Here is a 20789-nt window from a genome sequence, read left to right as displayed (position 1 = left end):
TAGCCGATCAAATTAGCCGGTCACAGTAGCCGGTCGAATTAGCCGGTCACATTAGCCGGTCACATTAACCAGTCAGTAGCGACGGCACAAAGTGTCAAACTGACGTCAACTGGAAAGGGGGCCATATTAATCGATGAAATGACGCATTTCTCCAGCCAGTGTTGAGGAGGAGGACACGTTCCCGTCAGTTATTCAATTTTCTCAGTTGCATGTAAACTGGGACAAGGACAGAAGTCCGATTAGACGCCAAAATCGATTTTTAAGCTTAGCTCGACTAAACTGTGCATGTAAACGCACTGAGTGAAATTCAACTTGCAGTTTTTCTTTTTTCATGATTTATGTCATTATAACTGTTATTCTGTTAGACATGTTTGAGTTGTTCCCACTTCTTGCCATGATTGTGCTGATTCCGTAGAGCTGCAGGACTTATAGATTTCATATATATTTTATATATCGCAGTAAAAAAACAAGGCCACAGTCAGAGCAAAAAAACTCCCTGAAGCTGCTTGTTGCTATATTTCTTCTGCTCTGCTTTATTTATTTATTTTTCCCTCAAGTTGAAATGAATAAAATGTTTAATCTTCCATTTTATCATATTTGGGAAATTATTACCAAAATGATTATCAAGGTTTCTTCTTGACATTTGGGAATATTTGATGTCATGATGTAATAGAAGATCTGCTGAGTATCTTTTCTGGTCTTTCATCTGAATCTCACAGTATTTATCGGCTCACAAACATTACATCTTTTGAAAAACATCGCTGCTGTCCTCTCCAGCTCTCATGTGACTCTGACTCCACACATTCAGAATTCGGCTCAGGATTCTTTGGGCGACTGTAGGAGCTGAGCAGCCTGAGATCAGCACCGGGGTCTCTGAGACCAGATGAAACTTTATTTATCCAAAGGGAAATCATTGTGCAGCAGCTGCATACGAAGTAGGAAAGAGATATAAAATAAAATATAATACATATCAATAAGGTGCTGAAGTGTGATCAGAGTTTAGAAATCTCCTCTGATCCGTGGACTCATTTTAAAAACACCTCAGTTGTCTCCACCTGACTTTGTTTAGTTCTTCTGTCTAAGCCTTTCACTATAAAACATTTTTTAGGAAGATATATTTTCCCAGAAACTATCACGATAAACGATAGTATTGTTGTATCGATGTCATTTTAGTTTTATCATGATATTAGAGCATAATAAGTACATCCTTTTCCTCAACAATGAATTTTCAGATCTCGAGAATATTGAACATTGAAAAACACTGAACTGGAATAAATATTTTATCACACAAAGTTTTGGCATGCATTTCAAACGTCCGGTGAAATAACATTCCACCTTAAAATAAAAACCTGTCAGAAACAGCAGCATCGGTATAGCACAATACAGCCCAAGCCTAACATCAAAGTATTTCATACATGCACATGATATGATATGATATGATATGATATTAAATATATGTCCATCTAGCATGCAGGAAACTTCTGTGGTGAAAACAGTCATTGTTGGCTGTGCGTGATGCCTTCTGGTTGAGTCTGTCGTCCAATCAGAGGCTGTGTTCCTGACAAATATTTATTATCAGGGCTACAGCCAAAACAGGATACGATAAGAATTCCTTAAATGATCCCCACGGGGGAAATATAGTGGTTGCAGCAGCTCAAGTACAGAGTAAACGGGTTTAACTAATAAATAAAAATAGAACTGTAAGCCATCAACACACAACAAAGACACTACAGCCACTAGTGGTGTGGCAAAACTTATTTAATTAATTGGGCCGGGACTCGATTAAAAAAAAAATCTAATTAATTAGAGGCTTTGTAATGAATTAATCGAAATTAATCGCATTTTAATCGCATATAAATATTTGACCTGTTGAGAACAGTGAGAAGTAATTTTTTTCACATGGATTTTTAGTATACCATTGAATAATGACTGAATACATATTAAGCTTAAGCAACAAAAATATTGTTTCTTTTTTCTTCAAGTCCAACAGACCAGTGCAATTTTTGCCATTAAGTGTAGCAATAGCATATTTATAAATATAGTACATTTCATAAATCCAGGTAGCCTATAGGTAGGTAGACCTTCTGTAAACTAGAATACTTTAGTTTTTTAAGTAAAACACAATCCATGCTAGCTACCACACTAGCCGCTAGCTGCTATATGTTTAGCATTGAGGTGATACTTGAGGCTGGATGTGCTGCGGTGATATGTGAATTCCTTGTTGCATAGCAACACAACCATGCTCTTATGGACGCTTCCATCCGTTGGTTTTTAGTAACTAAATGTCCCATCATCCACGGGGCCAACCAAAGGTCTCATCAGCTTCTTCCTTCATGTTCACTGTGGTTTGTTGTTGTCTGAACTCATCAACGCTAGTTGGTGCTCCAGTATAATCGGTCCTCCTGAAACTCATTTCATTTTTGTGTAATTAATTAATCAATCTTAATTAACGCGTTAAAGTCCCAGCCCTATTAATTAATAATATAAATAATAAGTAAAACATTGAAGCCTTATTGTAATGAATAAAGATAGGTAGATCTGGCTCTGCACAGGTTGATGGTATTGTAAGGTGCACATCCATTGCACATTACCTTATATTATATATTATATAATTTATGACAGGCAGTCTGAGGTGTAAATGTATAGAAATCTTGTGTGTGTTTTATTTAAATAACTTCTAGGCTTCAGAAAACATAAAAACACACTTTTAAGTCATGAGTTATTGATAGACTGTTCTGGTGGTCTCAAAAAGCTGCATCAAAATATGTTTTTACTCTTGTGAAATGATTAAAATGTTTGCATCTTTAACCTCCATCAATCTGTTGTCGTCTCTCTGCAGGAGATAAAGGACACTGTGGACGGTCAGAGGATTCTAGAGAAGAAGGGAAGTGCAGCGGTGAGTAAAGGTTTAGTTTACAGACACTTTTCATATCCGACACTGAAACTTTGAGTATCTGCCGACTCAAAAAACACAACAAATGCATTTGTATGGATGCACTTTGCTTCACCTCGCTGCCTAAAAACATGAAAAACTGTGGAACAAATATTCTACTGGCCTAAAGGAAGAAATGAATAACTCACAGCATGACTCAGTGACTCAATACAGCTGCTTTTCTTCATTTCAACTAAAGTTCAACTGCAAAAGTATTGAGCAGTGATGTGCAGTAACGCATTAGAAGTATTACGTTACTGTAATCTCACTACTTTTTTGAAAAAACGAGTAAAGTAAGGGATTACAATTGCAAAAACAGTAATTATATGTTACTTTCCAGCAGGCAGGCTGCGTTACTGCGTTACTGAACCACCATTTTGGTTTTGAAAGCGTCTCATGATAATCGCATCTGAGCGGTGCAACGTCACAAACACGTGTCAACAAGAGATGGAGTGTGGGAGAGAGCAGGACCATGCAGCGTTTAATGCCTGGAAGTACCGACATTAGGGCTGTTTCCACTTCTGCGCAATACTGGAATGAGGCGGGTCTCACTCGCCGAAATGCCCCTAATTTGAATATGAGCCGTCCGGAGCAGACTTTTTTCGGGACTTTTTTCGTCCCTGTCAAAGAGCAGGGTTTTTTTTCTCCCCTGAAGAAAGCCTGATTACTGATTGGATAGAACGCTAAGCAGGATGTGACGCGGTACTTTACACGACAACAACACGCAGCATTTGTAAAAGCCGGCGAAGCAGTGTTGCCAACTTAGCGACTTTGTTGCTATATTTAGCGACTTTTCAAGAAAGCATCTGGAGACAAATCCAGCGATGGTGTTATTGGAGACTCCTCCTTACTCTTCTTAACGAGCCGTCGGCCCGTGGCTCGTTAAGAAGAGTGAGGAGGAGTCAAAGTGACACAGTCCTCCTGCAGCAGTCTCTCCCAGCTGAAGTCACAGAGCCGGAGGGGATCTTAATCCCTTAGCGTCCAGCAGTTAGTAGTCACTTAGCGATCTCTGTTTGTTTACAACAAGCACCAGACACTCTGTGCACAGTTAGCGATGCTGGTTAATTCACGATCACGATGTTTATGAGGAGACGCTGTGCATAATTAGCCATGCTGCTTTCTTTATGATCAGCTGCGGACGTTGTGCACAGTTAGTGACGGGGTTCCCAGTTGAGTCTCCCGTGTTTTATCCGAGAACCATACGTCACCTCCTGAGTCTCTAAATCCCTCTGGGGGCTAACTTGTAATGGAGACACGCAGAGTGAGCGGACTTTTGAGAGGGCGTGGCCTGAGACTTTCCCGGTGGCCAATCTTCCCCCTAAAGGAAACACGGCTAATACTTTGAGTTTGACTCGGTAAAAAGTGAGAAAAACATTTAGAAGAAAACTTTTATCTACAGCGAAAAATTCCACCTCAAATCTGACTAAGCACCTAGGAAGCCTGTACAGGAATGTGAAACTCATTGAGACATCCCGGATCCCCCCACTGACATGACTGCTGCAGCTACCACATCCAATTCAACCGAGCAAACCTCCGACGGGCCCTAAACCTCCTGCTAAACTTAAGAGCAACAGGACTTAGTGCTGCTGAACTGAAGAAGCTCATCGCTGGCTATACTGTCGAGAACATATTAGCCATTTTCACTGTAGACTCTGAATCCTTCCGTCGTATCATAGAGAAAAAAAATGCAGAAATACAAGTTTAGAGAAGAAAGATTTGCTTTATTTTATTAAAATATGCTGGAATATGCAGAAATATAAGTTAACAGAAGAAAGATTTGCTTTATTTTATTAAAATATGCTGGAATATGCAGAAATATAAGTTAACAAAAAAAGATTTGCTTTATTTTATTAAAATATGCAGGAATGTGCAGAAATATAAGTTAACAGAAGAAAGATTTGCTTTATTTTATTAAAATATGCAGGAATGTGCAGAAATATAAGTTAACAGAAGAAAGATTAGCTTTATTTTATTAAAATATGCTGGAATATGCAGAAATATAAATTAACAGAAGAAAGATTTGCTTTATTTTATTAAAATATGCTGGAATATGCAGAAATATAAGTTAACAGAAGAAAGATTTGCTTTATTTTATTAAAACATGGTGGAATATGCAGAAATAGAAGTTAACAAAAGAAAGATTTGCTTTATTTTATTAAAATATGCTGGAATATGGAGAAAATAGATTTAAATGTTCAACAATTTTCTTCAAGTCAGAGACGACTGCATTTAATGTATTTTTTGCATGATGCAATGTGCATAAAATTAAAAGATTGAAACTAATTATAACAAGTTTTCAAAAAGACACCTTTTAATTTGATTCAATTTAATATGATGGAATATGCAGAAAGAATAGAATTAGGCTGAAAGGTCTATTGCTTTATTGCGTATTCAGGTTGTGCATCATGTTTTTGAAAAGTAACTAAGTAAAGTAATCAAAGCAACTAATTACTTTTGAAAATAAGTAATCAGTAAAGTAACTGGATTACTTTCTTGGAGAAGTAATCAGTAACTAATTACTATTTCTAAGTAACTTAACCAACACTGGTGTTGAGTGAAACAGATGACTTCTAACTCTGAAACCTTGCATGAGGAAACCTTGAAAATTGAATAATCTGTCACCAACAGAAAAAACCTCACCATTTTTCTGCGCAGATCGTTGATGGGGAATGAAGAGCTGGAGACGTCCAAGTTTCTCAGTTTAACATAGTTTTATTACAATACGTCAAAAAATGTGCATTTTACAGAGATCTCCGGGTTCAAAACTCATGTCCCTGAATACAAACAGACAGGTTTCAGTTTGTGAAGTCTGAACCACGACTCTCTCCCTGAACCCTTTAAAATACTAACATTTGTTTACAAAACATGCTGGTCGATTTCTTCCAGGAAGTAGCGCCTTCTTGATCCGCTGATTCGCCAGTTTTAATCAATGCAAAACGGCACGTCATGCCACATGGGCACACAATCTTGCTGCCCTGGACAAGGCCATCCTGACCCGGCCTCTTCTCCAGAACATTCGACAAAAACCTCCTGCCTTGTTATGTCTTACAAAGATATCATGTCTTACAGAGCCAAAGGATTTTCACTGTCTCACATAGATTCTAAAAGTCTAAAAAATATGAAACAGACAATGAAATATATGTAATCAAAGTTTCTAAACCAAAATTAACACACAAACATAATCATTGTATCAAAATCATATTGCCTGATTTAATATAAATGCGTAGAGATATTTACCAAGGCTGACCTGATAGTCACGCACAGAGACAGACACAGAGTCAAACAACAGAGAAGCAGAAATCAAGCATAAAACCATTTACCAATATAGAAAATAATCAATTATTTTAACAAACCTTAAGTTATTACACATACAATGAATTTACCTTCAATAAAAATAAATAATGTTTAGATGGAGACAGCACAAGGCAAGCTCTAAAGTTTCTTAAACAGTAACGTCTGGTTGAAGTGTTTGTAAAACACCCGTATAAAACTAAACATGACATTAGAAACAATTCTAGTCTGAAAAGTTAACATCAATTTAAGATGAAACATTTGTATTTTATTATTATTAAATAAACAAGGCAGCAGCTGCCTGACCTTTAATAACTGTCACATTTTAGAAAGATTATCATCTCTGCCTTTTTCATAGAAGTAATTGCTGAGTCGTGTATTAATTGTTCAAATCATTTGAATGCTAAAAGGCAGAAAATGTGTTTTTTTTGCCTTTCAAATATGGAAGTTTCCTACTTTTTCTCTGTTTTGTATCATATTAAACTGAATATCCTTCAACAAAATACATTTAAAGACGTCAGCTTGGATTTAGAGAAAGTGGGACGGACATTTTTTTAATCAAGAAAATAATCGGCTGATTAATCTATAATGAAAATAATCGTTAGTTGCAGTCTGACAGAGAGACAGACAGCATTTTGAATGGAGATGAGAGGGAGAGAGAATATACTTTGCACAGTAATTTAAGTGCAGCCGTGCATGGAAAATAATAATTAGAAAGGAAATCTCTGACTGTGTGTGTGTGTGTGTGTGTGCAGCTGAAGGACTTGAAGCGGCAGCTGCAGCTGGAGAGGAAGAGAGCCGACAAACTGCAGGAGAGACTCCAAGAGATCCTGACCAACAGCAAGACCAGGACAGGTACGTACACACACACCTTTAAACACCCTGAATGTGTGATGTCACCGTGATGTCACTTCAGTCTCTGGACTGCAGACAGTGAAAGCAGCTCTGACTGTGTCTCAAGCCCTGATTCCTCCAGAATCTCACATTTACACATCAAGACCTTGAGGAACACCAGAGAAAAACTCATGCTGTGATTTGGTTTCAAAACCTTGTTTGTGTATTTTGGGTGATTGTATGGAAGCACTTGTGTTGTGTTTCCTGCTGAGAAACCCCCTTATAGTGAATCTAGTGTCTCAGCCATCCATCCTCTGAATGCTCTAGTTCTCTAGTTTCATGAGGCTGTGATTCTCCTAGAGGTCTCAGCAGCTCATTTTATACACTGAGCTCAAGTTTCACTCACTAACATCATCACACATGAAGAAAATTGGGCTCATTGAATCCACAAGAGTCTCAGCTTTCCAGTCAGACCTGATTTATGCAGCTCACAGACCACAGTATGCAGATATATTCAAATATATTAGGCCAAAAAACAGATTTTGCTGCATGGTTTCTACCCCCAAACTACACAGCATTTGCATAAAGTGGGCATGTCTGTAAAGTGGAGACATGTGGATACCCATAGAACCAAGTTTCATTCAGATATCTGGAGGTCAGAGGTATTTAGGGTCCCTAGTATGCAGACATTTTCACATACAATAAGACAATATAACAGATTATTACTGCAGGAGAAACACTGCATGTTTGCCCCAAACTGCATGTTATAGCATAAAGTGTTTGTAAAGAAGAGATTCATGGGTACCCAAAGAACATGTTTTCATTCAGATATCTTGAGGTCAGAGGTCAGGGGACTTTAGGCTCATTGAATCTACAAGAGTCTCAGCTTTCCCGTCATACTAATTTATGCAGCTCACAGACTGTTTAGGGACCCCAATATGCAGAAATATTCACATACAAAAGGACAAAATAACACATTTTACTGCAGGAGAAAAACTGCATGTTCAGCATAAAGTGGGCATGTCTGTAAAGAGGAGACTTGTTTGTACCCATAGAACACATATATGGAAACAAGCATAAATTTATGTTTTCTGGGATTTTCTGGAAATTTGTTTAACCCATTTAGTCTGGATGAAACGATTGCATGTATATTCCTTTAAAACTGTCATAGATGCACGCGACTCCACACAGAAGAATTGACAGAAAATACTGACATTGAGGCCGACTACAGTATTAAAATGCATTTTAGGGCAAAGGCAATGATTTCCAGTTTAAACCAAGGGTTTAAGCTTTCATATGTTTTTATTTCATATCTCTATCTGCTACAGAGGCACAGAAATAAAGATTAAGGAAACGTTAACATTCTGTGCTGGTTTTCAGGTTTTGGGAGGTTGTTCTGAAACAATGCTGAGGTTTTAGAGGGAGGTTTTCTAGATGGACTCTGGTCTGGGTTGAATTGAGTTAGATGGAAACTTGAATGTAATCCAAACATGAAGGATATTCTGATGGTGGGGAAAGATGCTATGAAACAGTTCAGCAATAAATGATACACAATATTGTTATTATATCATTGTATTGTATTATTTACTAGTGCAGTGCCCGTAGGAAGTATATATTCGTATAGTGGGAGATGCAACATAAGAAGTGAATAAAGTTAAATCTCCTTAGCATGCTAATCGCGAATAACAGAATTTGCACATTACATGTAGACCACTACAACGTCTGCAACTCCATATAACTATATATTACTTTTCATAAGGTACCACACCATCCAGCACATACACATTGAACATTGATATTTGCTGGAAACTATTTGAATATTATTGGAAAATCAAACCTTATAGGCACACTTTAAAACTCCTAAAGATAGGTAGGCTAAATAGACTTACAGATGAGATGAGTCAGGGTTTAAATCCAGAGTGAATTGTGTTACTGACCAGGCGTAGGCCTATCACACAATGGGGCGGAGCTCCCCTAAAAGGGGGCGGAGCTCCCCTAAAAGGCGTCCGATCAGAAACAGTGCAATGCTGCAACACGTCCTACGTAAATAAAAATAAGGGGAGGACACAATTTCGTGCCATGCGCAAGCCACATACGAAATCTGACGGTCAGAGATATGCCCTAGACACGCACGCACGCACACACACACACACACACACACACACACACACACACTCACACACACACACACACACACACACACACACACACACACACACACACACACACACAGACGCTTCTTGCTTTTATGGATTGACATAATATTATTTTTTGTCATCTTTAGAATTTTTGTGTACTGTAATGGATACAAATGGCTGCCATTTAACCTCAAACTCCAGGTTTTAAATGTCCCTGGACATTACAGAGACTGAGTCCCTGTTTCTGCAGCTCATTCATCTCCATGAACTCAAACTCTCGTCAGACAAGCAGGACCTGCCATGACACTGGAGCTAACTGGAAGAGTATTTAAATCCCCTAAATGGTCGGCATTCCCCTTTAAATGCTTCAGTAAGGAGAGACCGAGTGTGTGTGTGTGTGTGTGTGTGTGTGTCCTAAGTGGCTGAGATGTGATTGTAACGTGACCGATGGGTCCGATAATCGGCGGCGTGCTAACCCTGCGTCAGGAGGTTCTGGCTCAGTCCGGAACCTGCTGCTCAATATTTAATGCAGCGCTCTGATTCCCAGAGCTGACGTGGACACACTGGCGTCTGCTGGCAAAATACACACATACACACACACACACACACACCTGCACAGTCTGTCACTTTCTGTTTGTCTCCATTTTTACTGGATTGTTTTCTTTACCTCCTAAATATTTATCTCTCTCTAGATATTTCTCTCTTTTTCTTTATTGGACTTCCCTTTTCCTGTGACGTTCCTTCTGTCACATTTTTATTTTTACTCATTTCACACACACACACACACACTCGGGGCGGTGCAGGGCAGTCCTCAGCATCATGTATAATCTATGAGAAGTGATGAATGTTTAAAAGCTCTTCTGCAAAAAAATCCTGAGAATCAGACATTTTAAAGTAGCCTACTTATCTTTGCCCACTCAGAGCATTAAAGGGACGGCCCGTTGCATTAAAGGGTAGGTCCTATATTAAAGGGACATTCTGCTGCAGTAAATGGAAGGTTATACAGTAAAGGGACAACCCTGCATTTTGGGGACGGTCTGCATTAAATTGCAGTTAAGTTTCCGTCACTGCAAAGGGACAGTAGGTTGCCTTAAAGGGATGGTCTGCTGCATTAAAGGGACAGTAAGATGCATCAAAAGGAAAGTAAGTTGCATTATAGGGACGGTCCTGCATTTAAGGGATGGTCTTGCATTGAAGGGACGGTCCTGCATTGAAGGGACAGTCCTGCATTGAAGGGACGGTCTTGCATTGAAGGGACGGTCCTGCATTGAAGGGACAGTCTTGCATTAAAGGGACGGTCCTGCATTAAAGGGACGGTCCTGCATTGAAGGGACGGTCTTACATTAAAGGGACGGTCCTGCATTAAAGGGACAGTGCACTGCATTAAATGGACAGTGTTGCATTAAAAGGACAGTGTTGCATTGAAGGGACAGGATGGTGCTGCATTAAAAGGACAGTCTTGCATTAAAGGGACGGTCAGATGGGCCAGTCCTGCATTTAAGAGTCTGTCACTGCATTAAAGTAGGTTGCCTTAAAGGGATGGTCCACTGCATCAAAGCGTCCGTCATGCATTAAAGAGACGGTCTGCTGCATTGAAGGGACAGTCTTCTGCAATAAAGGGACAGTAGGTTGCCTTAAAGGGATGGTCCACTGCACTAAGGGGACGATCTGCTCAATTAATGCAGTACCGTCCCTTCAATGCAGCATCATCTGTTTTAATGCAGTACACTGTCCCTTTAATGCAGGACTGTACTTTTAAAGCAGAATCGTCCCTTCAGTAGGTTGCAATCAAGGGATGGTTGCAGTCATGGGACGGTCTGCTCCATTAAAGGGACCGCCCTGCATTAAAGGGACATTCTGCTTTAAATTAAATTAAATGGTCTGTTCCTGCATAAAAGTACAGTAAGATGCATTAAATGGACAGTCTGAAGCCTTCCTCAGAAATTATTAATTCAAGGACTGTAAGAAATGTAAAAATCTGAAGATACTTTCTGTTTTACAGCCTCTTGCTTACTCACTTACTGTAACTTAAAGCAGAAAAAACTGACTGAACTCTGATTGGTTTTGAACAGAGTATTAGTTTGATGACTGATCCCTCTCTCTCTGTCCCACTGCAGGTCTGGAGGAGCTCGTCCTGTCAGAGATCAACAGTCCCAGTCGGACTCAGCAAACCGGAGACTCGTCCTCAGTCTCCTCCTTCTCCTACAGAGACATGATGAAGGAGTCTCAGCCCTCCAATCAGAACAAGGTGGGTGGAGCCTGAGGTCTCTTTGACGCTGCAGTTTCCGATTCTTAAAGTCTTGTCATCGGCATACATTTTGTCTCTGACCTCTGTAGTTGTGACAGCTGTTGTCATGGTGACGTGGTGATGACAGAGTAGACCGTTACATCCAATGATAGTCATCTTTGTCTCTTTACATTCATTTTTGTATGGATTCTTTGAAGTTTCTCTGCTGTTATTTTCAGCTGTCTTTGTGTGTGTGTGTGTGTGTGTGTGTGTGTGTGTGTTTCTATTGATAGAAACTCTGTTAATAGAGCGGTCAGGTCAGTTTACTGTGATGGTTCTGCGTCACATGATAAATAAGACGTACTCTGTCTTTTGATAGATGCAGAAAAGACCAGATCGAACAGTTATTTTTTAATGGACCAATCAGCTGCAATTTTCTTTAAATATGTGCATTTATGACTGAATGCTCATGGATCTCTTGTGGTGATTCACAGTTATTTATCCCAACACTGACTGCTGACTCCTCAGTGACTCACCGCCAGTTTGAGCCAAAAGAAATCAACAACAAATCACACATCAAAAGGCATTTTTTGCAGTCGGCTGGTCTAAAAACAAGCCGTAACTCATCTGCTGAAGGACACGTTTTGACCATTGGCTCGAAAACTGACATGCATACAAAAGTTGGGTCTCATTTTGAACCGGAGCATCTGCAGCTTTATTTGTATAGCATATTCATACACTATTTTAATTCAAAGTGCTTTACACAGAAAGTAAGAAAACACCAAACAGAGCAGATTCAAAAATATTAAAGAAACATAGGAGGATAAAAATTTATATTCAAGTCAATAAGTACTTAAAATTGATCTGGGGGGCCTCCAGCAGACTCTAGGTAATTAATGGGAAACCCTGAGATTGTCTAGTTCATGGGTCTCAAACTCGTGGCCCGCGGGCCAATCACAGCCCTCGTGACGATATTTTGTGGCCCCCACCTTGATATCAAAGTTTAATGTGAGTTTTATATGAATGCCACTTTACCGTGTTGTGTGGAAGGTCCCTTTAATTACTTTTTTTGGTAATTTTGTGTCTTTTTTTGTAATTTTGTCTTTTTTAAATAATTTTGTCTTTTTTTAAATAATTCTGTGTCTTTTTTCGGTAATTTTGTGTCTTTTTAAAATAATTTTGTGTCTTTTTTTGGTCATTTTGTTTCTTCAAATAATTTAATTTTTTCTGTCATTTTTGTGTCTTTTTTTGGTCATTTTGTGTCTTTTTTGGTAATTCTGTGTATTTTTTGGTCATTTTGTGTCTTTTTTGTAATTTTGTGTCTTTTTTTTAAGTAATTTAGTCTTCTTTTTTGTAATTTTGTGTCGTTTTTGGTCATTTTGTGTCTTTTTTTGGTCATTTTGTGTCTTTTTTTTTAGTAGTTTTTTTTTCGATACTTTTGAAAATGAGTATCGTATCCCGATACAACGTTTTAGTATCGATACTTTTTTGAGTATCAATACTTTTGACAACCCAAGTGTGCAGGGAAAAAGTTTCAGACGCCGTTTCTTTGATTTAATAAACCCTCTCAGAAACAGCTGAGATGTGTCTTTTTGATGTGAAGTTTAAAGGTTTTTTTTTTTCTCTCTGCCAGTCTGGAGGCGGCAGCCCTCAGTCCCAGCGTCCTGCTGAACTGTCTGATGACGAGGTCGGCGAGCTGTTCCTGCGACTGGCTGAGGTCCAGCAGGAGAAATGGTTGCTGGAGGAGAAGGTGAGTGGCACCTCTTGTTACCATGAGAACTAAATTTTACACTCTGAACCTCCTGTGAAATAAAACATCTCCAAAGTCAAACAAACCTTCAGCACGTCTTCCTGTAACGTCTCGCTTTTTAACGCTCCACTTGATGCCTCGAGCCGACAGTCGGGTCGACAATAAAAAGTTCCGCCTGTTTTTAGAAGGAAGTTTATGTTTTTAGATGCATTATTAATATCCTCTGCAGCATTCAATATTTCTGCTGTTTCCATGGCGAGATCAGGGCCGCTGTCTCTGCCGACGCTGCAATAATTCATCTGTCAGTCGATCAGCACAATATTTATCAACGCCTAATGTTCAAACCCGATTTCTGGCTACACCTTAGAGAACGCAAAGGTAGAATTCAGCTTCATGAGCTGCTGGGGCTCTGCAACTTCTTTTTTTTCATATTAGAGGCTGAATAGTTCATTTCTAAATAATTTACCGAGTATTGTTTTGTCGTATGTTCATCCTTTAGTTTTTAGAAAACTAAATTGAACAGATGTTTGATTGACAGCAGGCTGAAAGCTGTTTTTTTGTTCCTCCCCCAGGTGAAACATCTGGAGGTGAGCTGTTCGTCGATGGCTGAAGATATCTGCAGGAAGAGCTCCATTATAGAGACCTACGTGATGGACAGCCGCATAGGTAATGCACACACACACACACACACACACATACTGGTTTTCATAGATTATGGGGACTACCATTTTAATCAACACTTTTCTTGAGGTTGTAGAGAGCTGAAAAAAATTGAGGAAACTTGCCATAACGCAGTTAGCCTATACACACCTTCAAACCTCTGAAATGATGAAGTGATGTTTTAATCAGGCTTTATGGGGACATCCGAAAAAAACAGTAAACATGCTTTCAGGGTACATCATTTACATTAATTAGCATATTTCACACAGATTATTTGGTGACAAATGGGGACCTACTTTTACATAAAACAATGAAAATTAGATACATTTCTAAGAAGCCAATTCTGTAATTGTGGAATTTGCAAAAATAGTAAAACTTCAATTCAAACCTTGAAGCAATCACACACACACACACACACACACACACACACACCAAGGTTATTATAGTTAACAAAAACGAACGAAATAACGAAAACTAGAATTGACAAAACATTTTCGTTAACTGAAATAAAAAAAAATGAGTATAAAAAAACCCCGATAACTAACTGAAACTGTATTGTGTGGTTAAAAAACGAACTCAAATTATAGTGAAAATGTCCTTCGTTTTTAGCCTTTTTTCCCCAACTTTTTTCATACATAATCCAGTGTTTCTATTTCTCCTCAGCTGAGTGTGTGTATTCCTGCTTTGTGGGCTTCAGGGAGAAACGCGAGTGAAATTACCGTAATGACACCATGTTGGCTTTAAAGAGCAACTTCTCAGCTTTCAGAAAACATTGGAATTTTCCCGATAGCGCAAACCGCTTAGTTATTACGGTAGAAGTGTCGCCAGCGCAACACTCTGTGGATAATGTGCTTTCACTGTGTGCAAGTGAAAGTCTTCAATTCAACCATGATATTAAAAATCATGCAGAATACATGTAGGAGAAACACTGCATAATCCTTTTTGGTTGATATGAAATGTATTTATTTAGCTCCAACTAAACAGCTGCTGGTTAGTGAACATGCAGGAACACATGGTGAATATGTTACTGAGACTGGGATGTCTACACTCCAACCAAAGCTCAAAACACCCGGAACTGTAAGAGTTAATAACCTTATTGGGGCTGAGATGGATAAACCAAAGGAAATAAAGGCTAAATTTATCATGACCTCTTTGAATCTCGCACCAAACACGTAGCCTATTACAAAAAACTAAAACTAACACTAAAACTAATAAAAACTAAACTAAAACTAAGCATGATCAAAAAAATAAAAAATAAACTTAAACAAGCAAACTCACTCTAAAAACTAATTAAAACTAGCTGAATTTGAAAACAACAATTCACAACGAAATAAAAACTAAAACAAATGAAAAATCCAAAACTATTATTACACACACACACACACAGGTCAGCATGAAACATAGAACCAGTATAAGAGATAAGTGAAGAAGTCAGGAGAAATCAAAGGAAATTATTTGGGGTTTTTTTTTGTGGATTTAGTTAAAAGTCCACATTGTGGAAATGTGAGAACTAAAAACTACAATAGACCTACAATCTGCAGTTCACGGTCTGAAATGCATTTCGGGCTTTATGCATTATAGTAGCACAATTCTCAAGACTGAAGGCCCAAACAGAGATCTTTAAATCAGCTATTCTCAACCTTGGGGTCGGGACCCCAATTGGGGTCGCGAGATGATTTCTGGGGGTCACCAAATCATTTTGGAAGTCAGCTCTGTCTCCACTGTGTTAATGTGTTAATGTGTTTTAGTCTTTTTGGTCACTTAATGTCTTTTTTTTTGGTCATTTTGTGTTTGTTTTTTTGTCATTTTGTGTCTTTTTTGGTCATTTTGTGTCTTTTTTTGATCATTTTCTGGTCAATTTGTGTCTTTTTTGGTCATTTTGTTTCCTTTTTTTGGTCATTTTGTGTCTTTTTTTAGGTCATTTTGTGTCTTTTTTGTGTCATTTTGTGTCTTTTTTTCTTTTTCTTTTTTAGGTCATTTTGTGTCTTTTTTTCTTTTTCTTTTTTAGGTCATTTTGTGTCTTTTTTGTGTCATTTTGTGTCTCTTTTGTGTCTCTTTTGGTCATTTTGTGTCTTTTTTTTGCTCATTTAGTGTCTTGGTCATTTTGTGCCTTTTCTGGTCATTTGTGTCTTTTTTGGTCATTTTGTTTCTTTTTTTTTGGGTGATCTAAACTGTGCACGTGAGATTGTGTTCAGTGAGCGGGGGTCGCGGACAACATGCATGTTAAATTGGGGGTCGCGACTCAAAAAGGTTGAGGACTACTGCTTTAAATGACAGTGTTGGGCTGGATGATGGTATCATCCATTTCCCAGCCAAAAAAAAGTTGGTAAAAACTTTAAAATGGCTCAGATAATTAATTTTTAAATAATTTTGAAGTGACTATCAGGCTGAGGGACACTAAAGCTCTGGCGTGTTTAACAATATTTCCGACTTTTTGTAGACGAATCAATTATTCAAATCTTTGAAAAAGTAATAATCAGATTCATGAGATAATTGTGAGCTGAAGAATCTTTGGATCAGAGGGCTTTTCTATAAAACCCGAGGTGATATTAAGGTGCATCAGTCAGCAGAAAGATGTTGGGCTCAGCATGTCGTTTATCCGACAGACATTTCATTCTAACCACCTTTAATCTGCTGCTGCAGTTACCTGCACACTCTGTTTACATGAAGGCTTAAACAACATGTTCATCATGATGTCATCAATTAATACGACTAGTCACTCATTGAGAAAAAGACGCGTGCAAGCTTTGTTGTTTTAAATTGTTCAGGAAATGTATCTTCAGTCTGAATTCTTATATTTCATATTTAATCTCTGTCTGTGTTAAAACAGCTGAACTCTCTCTCATGTGGCGCTGATGTTCACTGCTGCTAAATTTAGCTGCACGCTGAAGTGTGAAGTGTTTTTAATAACTCTTCAAACTATCAGCTGATTTATTTTTCAATTACCACCTCCTCCTCCTTCTTCTCCTCCTCCTCCTCCTCCTCCTCCTCTCTTCTTCTCTGTTTAATGACCATCCCTGCAGACATCCATGTTAGATATAAAACTGGAGAAAAACCTGAACATTAATAATGATTCTTACCTTCTTCAACAGCTTTTATTGATTGTGTTTTCACTGTAGAGACACAGAAGTCAGAAAGCTGAAAATAAATGTTAAAAAAAAATAAAAGTCTCACGTCTAATTTCAGAGTGTTCATGTCTAAACACTTCAGCTGAGCAGAGTTGTTTTATATATCTGAGAAAAATCAATAATAAATCTTCTAAGAAGTGGACGTGGCCACTGTGACGGCTGTTTTAAAGCCTTGAGTTTGGCTGTTTTGCAGTTGTCATCTTGTGTCTTGTAGCCAGAAGGAAGAGGGGGTGGATCTGTCTGAGAAGCTGAGGACACTTTACATGCCAACATTCACTGGCAGCCTGACTGCACCTGGCTCCTAGCTACGCTGTGCTAAGTCGTTGCTAACAGGGGGCTGGGTATTTCCTATAACGTCATGATCCATCCATCCATCCATTTTCTTCCGCTTATCCGGGGCCGGGTCGCGGGGGCAGCAGGCTAAGCAGGGCATTCCAGACGTCCCTCTCCCCAGCCACAACGTCCAGCTCCTCCTGGGGGACGCCGAGGCGTTCCCAGGCCAGGAGAGAGATGTAATCCCTCCACCGTGTTCTGGGTCTTCCCCGGGGCCTCCTACCAGTTGGACGTGCCCGGAACACCTCTAACGGGAGGCGCCCGGGAGGATCCTTACCAGATGCCCAAACCACCTCAGCTGACTCCTTTCGACGCGAAGGAGCAGCGACTCTACTCCGAGCTCCCTCCGGATGTCTGAGCTCCTCACCCTATCTCTAAGGCTGAGCCCAGCCGCCCTACAGAGGAAACTCATTTCAGCCGCTTGTATCCGCGATCTTGCTCTTTCGGTCACTACCCAAAGTTCGTGACCATAGGTGAGGGTTGAAACGTAGATGGACCGGTAAATCGAGAGCTTTGCCTTCAGGCTCAGCTCCTTCTTCACCACGACGGTCCGGTACACGTCATGATGCGAAACAAATTGCAATACATGTAGATTTTTTCAGTAAAGACCATGTTTTACACAGAATTGACTCCAACAGCTGTTCTGCAACAATTTAAAGAACTTGAAATTAGGACCTACCGAGGTCTTAACCCTTTATTGGGTGAAAAACTATATTTGGTAACTTCAGTGGATATCAAAATGAGGTCCCCATGTCTCTCTGTGAGGTCGTAGAACCACATGGATTTCTTCCAGCTAATCAGCAAAGATCAGGCTACGTTACTAGATTAAAGTGGCAAATCTGCGCAAAAAAGTCGCAGATTTACGAGAAAAAAGTGAAAAAAACAACAACTTTTTTTCTCGCAGATTCACCACTTCAAATCTCGTTTAATCTTGTAAACTTTTTTACCATTAATTTGAGATTTTTTTCTCACAAATTTGTAACTTTTTTACCATTAATTTGAGATTTTTTTCTCATAAATATGTAGCTTTTTTCTCAAAATATTACCCCCCTCCCTTAGGTCTGTATGTTTTTTTTTACACATTCTGGCTTTATGTAATAACTTCCAATATTCTCTAGGGTTGAAATTTGGAATTTACAAGTATTTCAATGAGTGCCCTGTTAAGGGTTAAAAGTAAAACAAAATAAATAAAATGATAAAGAGTTACTAATAAATAAAAACAAAAACAAAAAATTCCTACTTCTGCCTATTGGCTTTATTATCATATTTATTTATTGTCACAGCATTTTTCTGCCGTATTGATTTAGTCGTATGTCACCGGCCACCATTGGGAATTCATTCACACACCAATCAACGCAGCATCGGGAGCCATTTGGGGTTCAGTATCTTGCCCAAGGATACTTGGTCAGGGATCGAACCACCAACCATCCGATCAGTGGGTGACCAATCTACCACAGCAGCCCCAAATATTGACAAATATTCTGTTATATTTGTCAGAAAACTGGTTTAAACTTACCCCCTCTGCGTCGTGTTGCCTGAGCGTTATGTCATCGCGAGTAATGATAGTAATATGCGGCCATTATAGTCAATGTATCAACCTCCAGCGGCTCCGTAGTGCTCCGTTTCAGACACGTCCCAGATTTGTTTCGAGGCTCGGCCAGGCCTGAATTACACGTCTTTTCTATTTTTGACGCTCGATGCAAGTAGCACCCATCAAGCTGGACAGAGAGCGGATTGTTCTGACGGGAAGTCAGACAGAAATTGCGCATCAAATTCGGTTGTTTTTCAAAATAAAACACCATGAGCAGACTTCGGGTGGTATTTCACAGTCAGTACGCAGACATAAAGCTTTCATACACGTAGCTTATAACTGTAATTTAGGCATTGAATAGAAGTACACAGGCTATAGCATAAAAGGTATGAAACAACAATAAACACAAGTTAAATCACACAAAAAGCACAAAATGGTAGAAGATCAAATATCGACGAACCGAACAAATCAGCAAGTAAACACTGTCAGACAAAAGGTAAACACCATCGTACGAAAGGTTGAACACTGTGGCACACGCAAGACACGGCGCTTTTTAAACGCCCCCGGTGGGTGTTGACGCCATGTGGAGGGCAAAACAAATATGGTGGAAGTGCCTAGTGGATTTTCAGTGTTAGTTTAACTATACAAAGTTGTAACTGGAGACAACTAAAATGACGGTGTGGAGCTCCCCAGGACTCAATCCTGGGACCCCTTTTATTCAGCATTTACATGCTACTGTTAAAAAGTGATTTCTTATTAGGGCCCGAGCAGGCAACGACCTGCGAGGTCCCTATTGTATTTCGAATGATTATTTATTATTTTTTTTTTTTTTATTATTATTCTTCTTCCCAAATGATTGCATATTTCACTGCCTGAACATACCCCAAAACTCATGAAACTTTAAATATAAGTCACACATGGTGAAAAATTTTATAATCTATTGTCATCCTGAATTTCCACCACTAGGTGGCGCTATAATAAAGGAAAGTGCGTTTAGGCTAATAACTTCCACATACTTTATCGCACATTCAAAAAACTTATATCCACGCGTTCACTGAGTTGTGCTGAATCTCGTGATATAGGCCACTCCCATTTTCGCCTACCGTTTTTTTTCGCAAATTCGCGAAATGTCGCAAACCTACTTTTTCGAACTCCTCCTAGGCAATTTCATCGTTTTGCACCAAACTTTGCACACAGCATCTATGGACCCTCATGACAAAAAGTTATTAAAAGAATTTTGATTACCCAAAGAATACTCAAGTTATTTAATAACAACTTCCTGCAGGTGGCGCTATTTTCAACACAAAACACAAAGTGTTGCATATCTCCACATTGGTGTGTCTGAATGACATGAAACTCAGGTTACTACTTCCCCATGAGCCCTTGAGGCCCGCTGCAAAATTTTGTGCGATAAACACTAGGTGGCGCTCTTTAAATTGAAGTATTTTATATCTCCACATCGGTTGGACGGATTAACACCAAACTTGATATACTTATTGTCAATGCCCTCCTGAGGATAACCCTTGAAGATTTTATTGATCGGCCCCTAGGTGGCGCTCTGGCGGCACTTTAATTTAATAAGTGCCACTGTGCCCAGACCATAAGACTTAAGGCAATGAAATTCATAGGGGTGGTATAGACTGGCCCCTGTTATGCACAAACCCCGACGGCAGCATGCCCCGACACGCGTGTACTGCGAGGGCCCGTTCAGTACTGCGCGCAGTCCTAGTTATGTTTGAACTTAAGTCAAGTATAACTAAATGTTGCGACACTTGTCAAGTTGTGTTTTAGCCACATGCTAAACAAACATACCTCCAGAATCTAGAAGATGTTACGTTTCAAATGAGGCCACATGCATGTATTCAAGCCTCACAGTTCTCCTGATATTAGCTTTGGATCAATTTGGATCAACTAGTGCTCGACAGATGGAAGATGGCTGATTCGCTGTAATAATTCAGTCATTCT

The 20789-nt window shown here is 39.2% G+C and overlaps 1 protein-coding gene across 3 annotated transcripts in view; it reads left to right on the top strand.

Annotated features, from left to right (window-relative positions):
* gripap1 (GRIP1 associated protein 1) overlaps positions 1–20789 on the top strand; it is a 79525-nt gene that overhangs the window by 51000 nt on the left and 7736 nt on the right. For all 3 annotated transcript variants that reach the window (XM_059332386.1, XM_059332385.1, XM_059332384.1), the window contains 5 exons: positions 2840–2896; positions 6979–7078; positions 11313–11443; positions 13056–13172; positions 13745–13838. In XM_059332386.1, coding sequence (XP_059188369.1) covers positions 2840–2896; positions 6979–7078; positions 11313–11443; positions 13056–13172; positions 13745–13838 — 499 coding nt within the window. The remainder of the gene's footprint in view (positions 1–2839; positions 2897–6978; positions 7079–11312; positions 11444–13055; positions 13173–13744; positions 13839–20789) is intronic.

Source organism: Centropristis striata, chromosome 5, assembly GCF_030273125.1.
Source record: "Centropristis striata isolate RG_2023a ecotype Rhode Island chromosome 5, C.striata_1.0, whole genome shotgun sequence".
NCBI classification, from domain to species: Eukaryota; Metazoa; Chordata; class Actinopteri; order Perciformes; family Serranidae; genus Centropristis; species Centropristis striata.
This window is presented reverse-complemented; position numbering and strand designations above follow the sequence as displayed.